Consider the following 16,924-nt stretch of genomic DNA (forward strand, 5'->3'; position numbering starts at 1 on the left):
ACTCACAAGTTGGAGTTCCTGGCGCTGAAGTGGGCGGTGGTGGACAAGTTGAGCGATTACCTGTATGGAGCCAAGTTTGAGGTGAGAACGGATAATAATCCTCTCACTTATATCCTGACTTCGGCTAAGCTGGATGCCACAGGACATCGGTGGCTGGCAGCCTTGTCGGTATATGATTTCAGTCTGAAGTACCGCCCAGGAAGCAGGAATGTCTATGCGGATGCTTTGTCACGTCGGGAGCCGGGGGAACAGGAGAAGGACGAGGAGTGGGAGAGTGTCCCTGCCCCTGGAGTGAAGGCGATATGTCAGTTTGCTATCACCGTGAAGGCCAAGGGAAGAGGAAGGCTGGAGTGAGCCGTGGACCAATTGGGGGGTTTTGACGACGCCATACCCCTAGCTTACTGTGACCTGACCGCACTGCGGACTAAACAGTTGCTGGAACTGAGTCCGGGGGAAGTGGCAGCTGCTCAGCAAAATGACCCAGGTCTTGGCACTGTGTGGAGAGCGGTAGAGAAGGGGGAGGTGGAGTTGGCTGAGAAGGAGTGGCCTCAGTTAAAGTTAAAGACCAAATCTTGTACCGGGTAATGGCGCCTCCGGACCAACCCCGCCGTTGGCAACTGGTCCTGCCGGAGAAGTATCGGCAGACTGTACTCCAGGCCTTACATGATGATTCTGGACACTTGGGGTGGAAAAGACCTATGGATTACTCAAAGACCGGTTCTACTGGCCCCGGATGAGGGCCAAACAAAATCAGAGGAATAAGATGCGGTATGACCGAAAGGTGACGTTTGTCCAATTATTGCCGGGTGACCGGGTCCTTTTACGGAATTTAGGACTCCCTGGTAAGCACAAGTTGGCAGATCGATGAGTGAACAGCCCCTATGTAATAGAGAGCCAAATGCCGAATCTACCAGTTTACCGGGTGAAACCTAAGGATGGGAATGGGCCTATCAAAGTACTCCATCGGAATCACCTGCTGCCCCTGGGTCAAGCGGTGCGGGTGGACAAGGAGCCAGAGTGGGAGGCTGTGCCTAGTACAAGGACTCTGCGAGGGCGCAGAGCGAGGGAAGAGGCCGCTGCTGAAGAGCGGCGACGGGTCCCTAACCCGGGAATGGATACCGATTCGGAAGATGACGACTCAGATGAGTGGCCCCTGTTCCCATTCGCTGGCGCTCCAGTACCAGAAGAGGAGGCTCCTGGCCCTTCCCATACTGAGTTGGGTAAGAGGAGGGAAGGTATTGAGGGTCAGATGGAGAGGCAGCCAGCGTTGGGGGGAGAGAGGGTGGAACCCGAGCGTGAGCTGGAGGGTTCTCAGGTGAGGGGGGAACCCCGTGAGGGAGGGAGTGAGGATCTGACAGGTAGACCTGGGGTGTCCGAGGCAGAGGGTTCACAGGTGAAGAGGGAGCCCAGTGAGGCGGAAGGGTCGGCAGAAGGGGTACGGAGATCTCAGAGAAGTAGGTGCCCCCCGGTGCGGTTGACATATGTGGTACCAGGAGAACCGAGTGTGATTTCTACTGCTCTGGGTAGTTATGTCGCTGCTTTCTGCACCTGGGTTGGGTTTTGTGTGTTGCAAGAAGCTTTGGGGAACTCAGGTAATGACATTTGCTGATGGGGGGAGAATGTACAATGTCCTGTGTATGTTACTCAAAATGGTTTGTTAAGAGTAGGAATGCTTCTTTGTCTGATAAGTGTTTCTCTCGCAGTTGTTTAGCTTTAGACTTGCTGATATGGGGATTGTATTCATTTGTTAACCAATGGGGAATGTTATTTTGTCTTGTGAGGCTGGGAGCTTGGGGGGGTTTTCACTGGTTTTCAGGAGATTCGGGAAGAAGACGCCGAGGCAGGTGGACGTGCGCTGCACTGCTCGGTCGACCACCGGGGTGGTCTCAGGTGCGAGGACGTGGAGGTCGGAGGCAAGCGACGAGGGGTCAAATGGTTCGATGGTTGAGCTCCAACGATGTGCACTAAACTGACTGAACTTTGATAAGTTGGCGCCTTTTGCTTTTTCTTTTCTTTCATATATATTGTATTGCCTAGTACTTATAGTTTTAGTAAAATCTTTAAAGTGTATTCCGTAACGGTATCTGGTGTGAGTTTGATATTGTGTGTGTACGCGCGGCATAACCTTGATTCCCACAGCACCTGCGTGTACGGGAGGTGGGGTTGGTGAGTGGCTGGATCTCCTTTTCCCCTACCAGCCTGTTGGGTAAGTGTTACATTAGTAACGAGCTTTCAATTATCACCAGACTCTGGAACAGTTTCTGAGTACTGGAAAACTGCACACATCACACCACTCTTTAGGAAGTGAGGAAGGCAGAAAAAAGGAAATTATGGGCCAGTTAGCCCGACTTCAGTAATTAGACAGATGTTGAAGTCTATCATTAAGGATGAGGTTTCAGGGTACTTGAAGGCACATGATAAAATGGGCCAAAGTCAGCATGGTTTTCTAAAGGGAAAACTTTCCCTGACAAATCTGTTGGAATTCTTTGAGGAAATAACAGGCAGGATAGACAAAGGAGAGTCAGTGGATGTTTATTTGTTTTATTCAGAAGGCCTTTAACAAGCTGCCATACATGAGGCTGCTTTACAAGATCCCTGGTATCACAAGAGAGGCACTACCATGGATGGAGGCTTGGAAGAGCGGCAGGACACAAGGAATGGGAATAAAGAGGAGCTTTTCTGGTTGGCTGCTGGTGACTAGTGGTATGCCACAGGGTTCCGTGTTGGGACCTTTACACGTAAGGTGTCAATGATTTGAATGAAGGAATTGATGGCTTTGTGGCCAAGTCTGTAGACAATATGAATATAGGTAGAGGACAGGAAGCACTGAGAAAGTAGAATGCCTACAGAAGGAATGAGACAGATTCGGGGAATGGGCAAAGAAGTATAGGAAAATGCATAGTCATGCACTTTGACAGAAGGAGTGAAGTCATGGACTATTTACTAGAAGGAGAGCAAATTCAAAAAAAACAGATGTGTGGAGGGCCTTGGCAGACCTTGTGCAGTATTCCCTTCAGATTAACTTGCAGGTTGAGTCAGTGGGAGGAAAGGTAAATATAACGTTAGCATTTATTTTGAGAATGTTAAAGCAAAAATGTAATGCTGAGGCTTTATAAGGCATTGGTCAACCCACACTTGGAGTGTTGTGAACAGTTTTGGGCCCCTTATCTAAGAAAGTTGGTGCTGGCATTGGAAAGGGTCCAGAGGAGGTCTACGAGAATGATCTCTGGAATGAAAGGGCTAAAGATGAGGAATGCCCAATAGTTCTGGGCCTGTACTCACTGGAAGTTGGAAGAGTGAGGGGTGATCTCATTGCAACCTATTGAATATTAAAAGGTTGAAATAAAGTGGATGTGGAGAGAATGTTTCCTATAATAGGCAAGTCTAGGACCATAGAACACAGCCTCAGATTTGAGGGACAATAACTTAAACCAAAGATGAGGAACAAATTTCTTTAGCCAGAGGGTAATGAATCTGTGTAATTCATTGCCACAGATGGTTGTGGAGGCCAAGTCGTTAAGTATACTTAAAGTGGAGGATGACAGGCTCTTGACTAATCAGTGCGTCAAAGGTTATAGGTAAAAGGCAGGAGAATGGAGTTGAGAGGGATAATAAATTAGCCATGGTGGATCAGATTCAATGGTACAAATGGCCAAATTCTGCTCCTATGTTTTATGGTCACACGGTCACACATTGTCCCATCTGTGACAAAGTCCACTTAACCCACAACAAGCAAGAGAAAATCTGCAGATGCTGGAAATTTGAGCAATACACACAATGTGATGGAGGAACTCAGCAGTCTGGCAGTATCTAGGAAAAAAGTACAGTTGATGTTTCAGGCCGAAACATTTTGTCCCGAAACATGGACTGTACTCTTTTCTTAGTTGCTGGCTGGCCTGCTGAGTTCCTCCAGCATTTTGAGTGTGTTGCTCCACAATAGGATTAATAGATGCTTTTTCCAGACTTTAGAATTTGACAACTACTTTTTCTTCGTTACAATTAAATGTCATCTGTTTTACTGTTTTTCTGTTTACTCATTTTCACTGCGAAACTGCTGCCTAATTTACATATTATTTCCAAAGCTTTCTATTTTTATTCCATCCTTCCACCATATCTCAGTTTCTTTATTAATATATCGAGAATGCTTGCTTGGGTAAATTCAAATGTCAATGCCCTGTGACTACGATAGTCCAGAGATTTTAGTTTGAACAATTAATTAAATTATATTAATTATTTTTAACTTGCTACAATATTTTTCAATGTTTTCTTGATACTCATTCAAAAGTCTTCATTGTGGTTTGGTTACATGCCATCTTGTGTTGCTGATAAACATTTTCCACATTTAATAGCAAAAAGATTTACCTTAGATTTCCATGTCAAGCTTAAACTTTGTTTAGTATTACAAGAGTTGTATCAGGTGTTCAGCTTTGTGTTTCTGACAAATTCAGATAACTAATATTTTAGTGACAGAAGAAAATAAACTGTAGGTTGCTGTCTAACAGTCTGGGCTAGAACTGATGTACACTTGTGTAAGATAGAGCTTGACTTCATTTGCTTTCTTCCCTGCTACTATCAAATAGCATGTGGGCCATCACAATCTAGAGTTAAAAATGAAGAACTAGCCCTAGTGAGGCCACTGCCTAAGAGATACGTAGGTGACACAGAATCATATCCCATATGTCAGAAAATAAATTCAAGGAAAAAGATGAACAAGCAGCAAACAAAAAATCTTTGGTAATTATAATGAATGCAGCCTTAAAGATAAGTTCATGGTCTTTCAAAACTGATTAGGCTCTAATTTCTCCTGTATACAATAATTTGACTTGCCTCCATATATCATTTCATACATTTATTTAATTTTGTACACAAAGCTACAGAAAATAAAACAATATTCCACACAATCAAACAAAGCTCCTGCAAGATATTCTTGCCATTTGTGGTTTCTGTCCGGATGCTGAATGTACTGACCAAAAGCGGTTGTGTTTCTTCAATTATAAATGGAGCAATAGGTAGGAATTTTGGATTTAATAATGACCAGACAATCCTGCAACAGAAATAGAAAATCAGAGTAATGTTTTAAACAATTACGCCTTTTCAGTTCACAAGAGTGAAGCTTCAGCCAATGCCACTTCACAATTAATCAGAGATTGAGGAAAATTGTAGGGTTACAACCCTCTGATTTTGTACCACTTACTTGCTAACTTCATAAGATTACGAAGCACCGTACTAATTAGGAACTCACTGTGCTAGTTCTTAAAATACAAGACTATCTTGTTTATTAATCAAAAATAAAAATCACGTTATAGCATAACTGTCAAATGTTCTGATCAAGGGTACTCCAGGTACTTTCAATACTTTTCAGGCTCCAATTTGCAGTATGTATAAAAAAAAAACCTTGGATGTTAGAACTTGTTTCCTTTAATGGGAATAAAGGGGAGGAAGAAGTGAAGATTGAACTGGACTGGATCATCCTGCAGCTTGGCTCACTATCAGGCGTTCCCACTGAACCCATTTTTTTCCGATGCAGAGGGCTGAATGAGTTCATTGCTCCCATATGATGGGACAATAATGAGGCAGGATGGGCCCTTCAGGGCACATTGAGGGATGGGTGCCCAGAATGCACCAACAGCTTTTGACAGTCTGAATACCAAAGATATTATCAGATTTTTTTTCTTCAATTTATTTTCAGGGAAATGAATGTCACAGGGAGTAGCTTTTGCTGTTATTCTCCAAATGCCCTTGCAGATGATGTTGACTTGCTTATTTTGAATTAATGCAGTCTTTTTCCTCTGGAAAGGTACTCCCAACGATGTTGATAGAAAGTCACCAGCTTTAAGAACTGTTTACAATGAAGGGATGGGGGTGCATTCCTAAGTCAAAACAGTGTAATTCATGACAGAATCCTGCAGAGGGTGGTTTTCCCATCTGCCAGTTGCTCTTGCCCTTGATGGTAGAAGATATGGGCTTGGGAAGGTGTTGGTGGTGTAGCCCAAGTGAGTAACTGCAGTACATTTTGTAGGTGGAACATGCTACACCTGAAATGGCCCTGGTTAGCAATAGTTTTTGAATATTTTAAAACCACACTTGCCAGACTAGTGAAAAGTATTTGATCTCAACCTGGTTTGTGCTTTGTGGCCTTTGGGTACAAGTAAGTGAATCACTTTCTGCAGCATACACAGCCTCTAATTTGCTCTGGTAGACACAGTATATTAGGTGAGTTTCAATTCTAACCACCAGTATGCTTATGGTGGTGGAATCTCATCGATAGAAATGCGATTCAGTATCATCAGTGTTTGGGTTCTGTCAGCAGGACGTCTACACCTTACTGCACGCAGACCTGCATTGCTTCAAATCTTTATCAGGGTTTTAAGAAGATGGAACTCAATATTATGAAATCATTAGCAAAATCACAAGTTAAGAGTGTAATGGAATTTTCTCCTTTTTCCATGATGAATATAGGGTGGGTATCAAATACAGGTATACCCCGCTTTTCGAAAGTTTGCTTTACGCCACTTTGCTTTTACAAAAGACCTACATTAGTATCCGTTTTCGCTAACCGAGAGAAATCCCAAGATTTTCGCTTTTACAAAAAAAGGCGAAAAACGAAAATAGCGTTCAACGTTTGTTTTGCAGCGAGCCGTCAAAGAGGCAACGATAAGTGAAATTACACTGTACATACATTATTTCTACTTTATATAGACTGTGTATTTATCATATCATTCCTACTTTTACTATATGTTAGTGGTATTTTAGGTTTTATGTGTTATTTGGTATAATTTGGTAGATTATTTTTGGGTCTGGGAATGCTCAAAATTTTTTTCCATATAAATTAATTGCTTCTTCGCTTTACGCCATTTCGGCTTACAAAAGGTTTCATAGGAACGTTCTACTTTCGGATAGCAGGGGGAAACCTGCATTGACCTTGCCTGCAATGGTCAGATCCTGAAAATGAATAAATAAAATATCAGGCTGGGGCTGGGAGAAGTAGCTTAAATGGAAACAAAATGTTGAAGAACACGTAAGTAAATTGTTAAAAAAATCTGCAAAGAATGTTACCATTGCAGACAAAGCAGTGACTATGTTCATCTAAACAGCACATCCCGTGTAAATTGCACAATTACTGGTACGTTCTGTTCACATGGAAGATCACTCTTGTGCCTGGGGATGAGACTATAATATTATGCACAAGCCTCCTCTTACATAAAGGATTATCTACTGGGCTGAACAATGGTGGTAATAGCATGTAGCTGGAGGAGATTTTGAATCAATGTCACTTTATTTAGTTAAATGACCAAAGCTTAAACTAAAACAGAAAAATATTAGATATTTCGTGTTTCATCAGATTAGACATCCCATTGCCTAAAACTCCAGATTTTTATTAGTTTGACTAGACTTGCCTTTAAAAGGATCATGAGAGACTAACGGTTGCAGCTTGGACTTGCACACAATCTGCAACAATTACCTCTTTGGCCCTAGAATGCGTAATGTAATCTTTCACATTAACCTTTATCCAAACAAAACTGGCTGAATCATCTAAATGTAACCATTAAATAACATTCAATTACTGAAAAGAACAAAGACAAAATCAGGGACTTCTGAAATAATTCAAGACTATACTGCATTCTGGTAGTTGGTCAAATGCTTCACATTAACAATTACTTAATACATGACCGGCAATACTAGAATGAAGAAGGAGTCTGCACAAAATATAAAGTGGGTAATTTTGAATTATTCTGTATCTGGCCTGGCAATAAGTGGGCTAGCTGAAGTCAGTGTGAGGTTTAATCCATTTACATGCTGAACCTCATTAACATGCAGGGGATGTTCTTAGCCACCTACAAGTTAGGAACATAAAGGAGAATTCTGAAAACCTCAGAAAAATAATTGGAAAAGATGTTTTCATTTTGGGAGTGGTGTACAGAGTATTATTTCAAGGGTAACTAATTTGCCTGCTTAATGCTGAGTTCCAGTGGTTGTAGCACCTGAAACTTGGTGCAATGGAAGGGCAAAGCTAAATAGTCATTCAAAGAATCTCTTAGGAAAGTGAACAGGAATTACTTTATGCATTTCTGGCAGAATCCTTTAACACCACCACCAATGTTCTCAGCAGAATGATGGTAAAACAAATGTCCACCTGAATATACGAGACAAGGTATTCCATTCATTTGAAACTTGCATGACAATTCAACCAATATATATCCATTTTATATCCACTTCTCAGAATATTGTATTTTAGCACAAGTTACAAACTCCCTTCTTCAGGAACAAATAATGACTTTTCATCCCAAATTATACTTTTAGAAAGCAAACACGAGGAAATCTGCAGATGCTGGAAATTCAAACAACACACACAAAATGCTGGTGGAACACGGCAGGCCAGGCAGCATCTATAAGGAAGAAGCACTGTCAACCTTTCGGACCGAGACCCTTTGTCCTGATGTCTCTCTGAAGCTTCCGACTCTCTAGGCCACTCAGCCCCACGCTTGGTTCGAGCAGGCTGAGGCCCAGTTCAATATCGGAGACATTACAGCCGACGCTACACGGTATTACTACGTGGTCAGCGCGCTTGACCAGGAGACGGCAGGCTGGATCATCGACGTCCCACACCAGCCACCAACGGAGGACAGGTACACTAAGCTTAAGGAGCTCCTGATCCATACCTTCGGACTCTCCCGCCGCGAACGGGTCGCGCGGCTCCTTCACATGGACAGCCTGGGTGACCGCACGCCATCTGAGCTCATGAATGATATGCTGGCACTCATGGACGGCCACAAGCCGTGCCTTTTATTTGAACAGTTGTTCCTCGAGCAAATGCCAGAGGCCATTCGCCTCCTCCTCACGAGTGAGGATTTCAGCGGCTAAAGCAGTTGTCCTTTGGCAGAGCAAGCAACGTGGAGCAGCCTCCATGGGCCAAGACACGATCGCGCACCCCAAAGCCCAGGCCCCGCAACCAAAGCCACCGAGATGCACGGGGGGAAAAGACGATAGTTCAGAACAATGGTTTTTCTATCACCAAAGATGAGGCTCAGGAGCACGTCGCTGCCGTCCAGCATGTGCTTTTCCAGGAAACACCAGGGCCAGCCGTCGCTAATGGCTACGACAGCTGGCCACCGAGACAGCCTCCTGTACCTCTGGGACCGACAATCCGGGCAGCGCTTCCTGGTAGACACCGCGGCCGAAGTCAGCGTACTCCCCCTGTCGAATATAACCACTTGTAATGCGGTCCCAGGCCCCGAACTCACCGCCACAAATGGCACCAGTATTTGGACGTACAGCCTGCGAACTACCGCACTGCATTTCGGGTCCAGCTATTTCACTTGGACTTTCACGTTGGCAGCAGTGCCACAGCCACTACTAGGGGCAGACTTCTACGAGACAACTGCCTCTTGGTCGACTTGAAAGGCTGGGCATTTGGTCCACACTGAGACGTTCCAGCTTTCCAGCTCGGAGAAGCCAAGCTACCGGCCCTCCACCTGGATTCCGTGACCCTCTCGGGTAATGAATTTGCCAGGGCGTTGGCGGAATTCCCCTCCGTAGTCACCCAGCAGTTCTCCACGGCCGACCCCAAGCCATCCCCATGCAAGGACCGCCGCTGCACGCCTGTGCTCGCAGGCTCTCACTCAACAAGCTCCAACCTGCCAAGGAGGAGTTCCGTAAGATGGAAGAGCTGGGAATTGTACGCCGCTTAGACAGCCCGTGGGCATCCCCGCTGCACATGGTGCCCAAGTCCACAGGAGGATGGAAGCCCTGCAGAGGGCTCAACGACGCCACAACCGCCGACAGATACCCAGTACCCCACATCCAGGATTTCACGGCAAACCTGCACAGAGCGACCATCTTCTCCAAAATCGACCTGGTCAGGGGATACCATCAGATCCCAGTGCACCCCGACGACGTGCCCAAGACAGCCCTCATCACCCTGTTCGGCTTGTTCGAATTCCTGAGGATGCCTTTCGGTCTCAAGAATGCAGCCCAAACTTTCCAAAGGCTCATGGACTCGGTGGGACGCGGCCTGGATTTTGTTTTCATTTACTTGGACGATATCCTGGTGGCTAGCAGTTCGCACCAAGAGCACGTGGCACATTTGCGCCAGCTCTGCCAACGCCTGAGCGACCACGGACTGGCAATCAATCCAGTGAAGTGCCAACATCCGGAGATCGACTTCTTGGGCCACAGAGTCAACCGACATGGTGCAGTTTCCCTACCGGACAAGGTCCAGGCCATCTGCCAGTTCCCCAAGCTCAGCACGGTCAAGGGCCTGCAGGAGTTCGTAGGGATGGTCAACTTTTATCATTGGTTTGTGCTGCCGGCGGCCCGCATCATGAGACCCTTGTTCAGCCTGATGGCCGGCAAGGCCAAAGAAGTGGCATGGGACACGGAGTCCACAGAGGCGTTCGAGCAGGCCAAGAAGGCTTTGGTGAAGGCGGCCCTCCTAGTGCACCCGAGAGTCGATGTACCCACGGCACTCACAGTTGATGCTTCCGACACGGCAGTCGGCGGAGTCCTGGAGCAGCTCGTTGAGGACCAGTGGCGACCACTCGCTTTCTTCAGCCAGGGAGGGTGGCGGTTCGCACAGACGGGTCTCGAACCGCCATCGGGAGCCGCAGGCAGACACGTGGCCCGCTCGGGGCGGACCTTCCGGGGAGGGTCTGACATCACGTCCGCCCCGCTGGTCGCAGGGACCCGTGGGAGGGGAGAGTTAAGCGCGCGAGTTTGAATCAGTAAAGTCATTCCGAGTTCAGCTCTCTCTGCCTCCGTGTGTTCCTTTCGTAGCGCTTTGCACGCGACTACAACTTAAGTATTAAATACACAGATTACCTATCAAATGTACCTGCTGAGTTCCTCCAACATTTTGTGTGTGTTGTATCAAATGTAATATTTAAAACACAGCACCTTTTTGTTTCTAGAATCTCATTTATCTACCATGTCTGGATATCAACTCTCATTCTCTCTTTGTAAACAGCACACAAGCATAAAATTAATTATTACCCAACTTTAAACATATAGTAGAAGTACATAGAATGGCACAAGTAACAATTGATGTCAATAGATCTCATTCATGGATAGGGAATGGCCTATCCCTATATCTGACAAAATACATCTTCAACTATCTGAAATCAGGGCCTGCAGTGGGCATAGGCATCGATTCAATTTTTAAAAAAAATTGAAATTCAACATTTCTGTCTGGTTTCAAAACACCTATGGGTGGCAAGAACAGAGAATTTTGTATGCTTACAATTAACTAAGAATTTCAGTCTGAAATCTATAAAGCAAGGTAAGATAAAGTGATTGAGTTTGTTTGAAACTATAGATGAACAAACATACCTTTCCACCATGTTGTTCGAGTCTTTGCAGGGCATCTGTGATCAGCTGCTTAAGATTTTTATCCATCAGTCTTTTTGACAGCTTAATGCACATTAAGAAAAATACATTGAGTTGTAAAATTTGGAATGCAATATACTCAGAAACAAAGACTACAGTGTAAATAAAAGCTCCTAAAACTCAAGAGAGGTCCAAGTTGACTACTTAAACAGTCCTTTAACCCTGTTTAATGGGAACAATAGTGGCAAAACTACTGGTTCATTGCCCCGTGAAACCAACAGCAACTTGAGGATTTTTGCAAATATGTGTCTGTATTTGGAAATCCAGCAGTATTCATGATCTCCATTTTCTCTAAAGCAATCGAGTTAAAGTCACTTGTCTCTAAGCCATTTATCAATGACTGCCACTTCATAGTACCCCGAAACTCTTACTACATAGTAACAAAATTTCAGTGAATTTCTAAAATGGCATCCCAAACCATAATTACCACCTGGCAATGTACTTGAGTCACCTAAATGCTTAGTAATCCTTTACTTTATGTGCTAGAAACAGTTCAAGGAAAGCTACCAATCCACGCACACCTCAGCGTTAAGCAGTGCCTCAGTGTTGAATTTGGTATGAAACCACATTTCAAAAGACCTTAGCAAGGGTAGCAAATAGTCTCAACAACTAAGACATGGCTGGAAATCTGAAAAGAGTATCGTGACAAGAAAACCCACAAATACTACTGTAATATAGTAGCTCAAAACATAATGACAAGGCAGAAGATAATTATGGAAAATGTTTCTGTACTGGTGCAGAGAAACATTAATAAAAAAATAATCAGGAATTCTACAAGAAAATATTAAGACTGAAGAATGGGAGTGTGAAAACCTACTGCTACAGATCAGATTGATACAATCTGGATAATTTATTTAACTACTGTACATTAACTGTGCAAATACTACTAGTGATTAAAATGATCTATTCAATAACTGTATTTAAATTCTGTAAAATATTGTCTCCTGTTCTTCCTTAGCAGGCAGATATTAAGTAGTTAAGTCATCACATCTTGAGTTAATCCCACTTGCAGGCACGAATCCAGACATATGGGCACACTACATAACAAGTACATGGCAATATGGACACAGCATGGAATCATGGGAGAGACAGCATGGGTGATAATTAATAACAACTAACCTGATAATTTGAGGTCCACCAAGCTGTAAATCTTTCATAAGATATAAACCTTAGCCAACTTTCTTTAAACTTTTAATACTGGAACTTCTAAAATTGCAGCTATGGAGTTACATGGCCTGAAGTGCATTTTTGCTGCTATTATCCTCTCATTAGCATGCATGCACCTATTGCGTAGGCTGGCATATTTATTGGTAACCTAAAATGCGACTGAAATTTATTGTGAATTTTGCAGTTGGTTGGGAAAATGAGTTTCTAGGTCTGTTTAGTGTAAAATTCATGAGAAGAATTAACAATGTTAAAACACAACAGAAGTCATACCAACAGCCACTTTCTTAAAGCACAACTCCAAATACTTACACTAGTCAACAAATGTTTAAGATGATCATTCACAGCAGGGCCAACAACAGCACTTAACTGGACTAAACCATGCAATCCCCTCTCAAACACCTCAATGTCTGAATGTGCCTTTAGGGAGAAAAGTAGCAATTTTAGAAACATTCACCAACTGTCGAGATCGAAAATTTATTAATATTTATCAGCACCCAACTCAGATTGCATGCCAATGTACATGCATGATCAAAAGCTCCTTACACATGGTTAAAATGTCTTCTTCACCCTCATACAGTTATAACAGGAAGAGTGATGGAATTGACAGTATTAGAATGGAGTCTGTAGGTTTCTTTGTTGGTATTCATGTCTTTGGCCCTCCCAATATCCATGTGAGGAATCTTAAAAGGGACAAGCAATTGTGGTGAGGCCACTCTGGATGTCATTAACGGAAATATGGAACCATATAAAATACGGATGAGAAAAGAGAGAGATTGAAAATAAATCCTTAGATAGTATCCCAGACAGCACTATCTAAAGGAGAGCTGGATTTATGAAAGCACACTAGCTCGTCTCATACCTTTATGAGAAGGTACAGTACTGTGCAAAAGTTTTAGGCACATATATATAGCTAGAGTGCCTAAGAATTTTGCACAATTCTGTATTTGTCAACATGGAGCAGAGAGCAAGTTTATAAATCTGGTGAAGCAAAGGATGTTGGGTATGGTGAGGGAGGAGTGCCACAGGAGTGGTCTGGGACAGGTGGCAGAGGAGTACCAGGGGAAGGGGTTGGCACAGGTGCAGACACACACAGCCCTGACACAACAGACAAGATCATTTGATTCCAAATAATTGGCTTACTGATCATTACAGATCACCTCTGTGATACCTTGTGTTCCCTCCCCTCTCCCCCTTTTCCCAACTATGATTCCCTCTTCCTGTCCCCTTCCAATCTCAGTCCACAACAGAAACCCATATCAGAATCAGGTTGATCATCACTCAATATGTAATAAAATTTGTTTGTTTTTGTGGCTGCAGTACAATGAAATACATAAAATTACTAAAGTACTGTGCAGAAGTCTTAGGCACCCTAGCTAAATATATATGTACCTTAGACTTTTGCACAATACTATATCTGTGTGTCCTTTAGCGAAAAGTAAACACCCACTCGGGTTGCTGTGATGGGAACTAAGTGAACACTGCTATCCTGCTGCAAAGGTCAAATGCAGTCATTTGCTGTTGAGGTTGTAATCCTGGAGAGAATTCTTAGGTTTAGAAGATCTGTGCAGCAAAATTATGCCACAAACTGAGAAAAGAGATAATTACAATCACAAAGCTATGAAAAAGGGTAATGGTAGTTACTAATTTTAAGTTAATGCAACATTAATGTTGTACTTGTGAATATTTTAAGAGTTTAACATAATACTTTGCAATGAAGCCAAATTTTCTGTTAGTTCACATCCCAATTGCAAAGAAATATTCCCTACAAAACATATAATGACTGAAAAGAAGTATGTCTGTTATTGCTACAAATCAAAATTTTCAATTGCGAAAGATTCACTGATAACTTACCAGAGCAGCTTTTAACTTTGGAATCACCTTTGGAACCAATGGAATAGCTTTTTCAGCAGCATCTTCAACCTCCAGCAGTTCTTTGAATCCTTCTTTGGTTACAAACGTGTAAGGGTGTTTTGTTTCTCTTAATCCCTATATAAGGAAACAGGCAAATTACAAAGCCAAATGCTGGTGTTTCCCAACACAATCTGCCTCTGTCTTTATAATACAACAACCCCACCAAGTGGTCAAAAACTATTTCATAACTTTAAGTATTACAGCAAACAATGCAATATCAGAGAAATATCCAATAGCAAATATCACTAGAGTGTTAATCTATTGGAGTGTATTTAGGGTGGAGGATAAAGATAATTCTTAGAGCATACCAGAAATTTACCCTATGTTTTTAAACCACATGGTGAAGGCTTGTAAATTGTAATCAATTTGCCTGAAGGAAACACAAGTAAGAAATTATTGAAGATCGGGGAAAGAGGAAAATAAAGACAAGCTGCAACTGCAAGATAAAAATCATCATTGCTATAAATCCAGAATAAAAGAGAATGCTTAAGATGTTCAGCTGATCAGACAGGAACTTTAGACAGAGAAAAACAGAGTTAGTTACATTAGAATTGGCCAGTTCTGGAGAAGTTACCGGTATTTGTATCCTGAAGGTTCCAGTTTCCCTGGTTGGAAGACAAAGTGCTATTCCTTAAGCTTACACTGGGGTACATTGAAACTGTGTAAGAGACCAGAGCCAGAAGTCAGAGTGTAAATGGGATAGGCAGTTAAAGTCTCTGTCAATTGAAAGCTCAGTCACACGAATGGAGAACACATGGAACAATGGCAACAAAATATCCGAACTCCAGTCTCATTATTCACAAGGAATGAAGAACATCAATTGGAAGTAAACTGTCGCTTCATCTGCAATGTACTGTATATTTGGGTACCGAGATAATGGGAAAGGAAGACATAAATAGGCAGATGCTCTGCCTGCTGAGCCTGTAAGAAGTTCTCATGTTGAACTTCTTCACTTTACCCACCTCCTCTTGATCAGGTTATAGCTATAGGAACTACCATTGGTCCAAGCTACACTTATTTCTTTAATGGAAGTATAGGACAATTTTCATTCAGCTTGGGACTCCACTCTCACACTTTTTCTGGTACTTTGATGATTTCACTGTCACTGTTTCCTGCACTCAAACAAAAAACTGAAAATTTCATCTCTTTTTAAACATGACCCATCCTCTGACTCTTCCTTCCCTTTCTGGATCTCACCATCTCCACCTCTAGAGATCTGTTACCAACCTGCAGACTCCTGTAACTACCTCTTATATTTTCTCCCACCTTGCCACTGCTATAGATTCTGTTCCATTTCTCACAGCTTCTACATATCAGTCATTAATTAGTATAGATAAAATGTTTCACATAGATACTTCTCAAGTATCCTCCTTCTTCTTTAACTTATCCTTCCCCTCCACTGTAGGTGATAGAATCCTTAGCTATATCTCATCAATATCCAGAACATCTGCTTTCACCCCTCTCCTCCTAAATAAAATTAGAGTTCCCCTCATCCTCACTATCTGCTTACCAAAAGATCATCCTTCACAATTTCTGCCAGCTACAGTAAAATGTTCTACAGCCATCTGTGCGCCCTCATTAATTCATCAACTGAATGATTCAACTCATCATACCCAACACTGGTCTCACTTGATCAGTATTATCTTTCCTGTCCTATCTTCTCTGCAATATAAAACCAACTTCTTTTCTCATTTTCCCCCAATTCTTTGAGCTTCCAGCTGAAATGTTAACTGTTTTCCTTGGCACAGATGTTGCCTGTGTTGAAAACACTTACTTGGAGTTCTCAACATTTTCTGTTTCTATTTCACATTTCCCACACCTTTCACTTAATGTGATATGTTACATAGGCATAGGAAGAACAAATCCTCTTAATATTTAGCTAGATCAATAGCTAAATATTAATTTACATCTTTTTAATTAACTGGCTGCTTAACTGCTTCTTGTTCATTAATATTTTATCATTTAATAATTCCTAACAGATTAACACCTGCTTCAGCTGTCTCAGACCATACAATATATCTGTGTATATTTTTAAAACATTATTAAAATCATCTTAACAAAATGTTACTTAAAATATACTTATTTGCTTAAACATGATTAAAGAAAAAAAACAAATTTTTCCAATTCAATTTTTATCCTAGATCTAGATTCTTTAAGTAATGTTTCTGATGCTACGACACAAAAAAAGACAGTGATAACATGGGGGAATTCTAACAAGAACCCCGAGTACAGTTGAGCAGCACAGATGTAGAATCATCTGTCACATATCAATTCTCACACTTCAGCACACAGCAGTGCATGCAAAGATTTTCAAGACTTAACTGATAGATGGTGATTCCAAATGGAATTTGCCAATCTCTAAATTTGCCGATGACACAACTGTTGTTGGTGAATTTCAGTTGGTGATGAGCAGGTGTTCAGGAGTGAAATAGATCAGCTAGTTGAGTGGTGTCAAAACAATGAC

General features: G+C 42.5%; 1 protein-coding gene across 2 annotated transcripts in view; it reads right to left on the minus strand.

Annotated features, from left to right (window-relative positions):
• Positions 1 to 4,846: 4,846 nt before the first annotated feature.
• The window catches only part of LOC140737515 (PACRG-like protein), a 103,706-nt gene continuing 91,628 nt past the window's right edge, over positions 4,847 to 16,924 (minus strand). For both annotated transcript variants that reach the window (XM_073063968.1, XM_073063967.1), the window contains 4 exons: positions 14,401 to 14,535; positions 12,859 to 12,966; positions 11,326 to 11,406; positions 4,847 to 5,044 (listed from right to left, as the gene is read on the minus strand). In XM_073063968.1, coding sequence (XP_072920069.1) covers positions 4,988 to 5,044; positions 11,326 to 11,406; positions 12,859 to 12,966; positions 14,401 to 14,535 — 381 coding nt within the window. In that variant the 3' untranslated portion in view covers positions 4,847 to 4,987. The remainder of the gene's footprint in view (positions 5,045 to 11,325; positions 11,407 to 12,858; positions 12,967 to 14,400; positions 14,536 to 16,924) is intronic.

Source organism: Hemitrygon akajei, chromosome 13, assembly GCF_048418815.1.
Source record: "Hemitrygon akajei chromosome 13, sHemAka1.3, whole genome shotgun sequence".
Classification (NCBI taxonomy): domain Eukaryota; kingdom Metazoa; phylum Chordata; class Chondrichthyes; order Myliobatiformes; family Dasyatidae; genus Hemitrygon; species Hemitrygon akajei.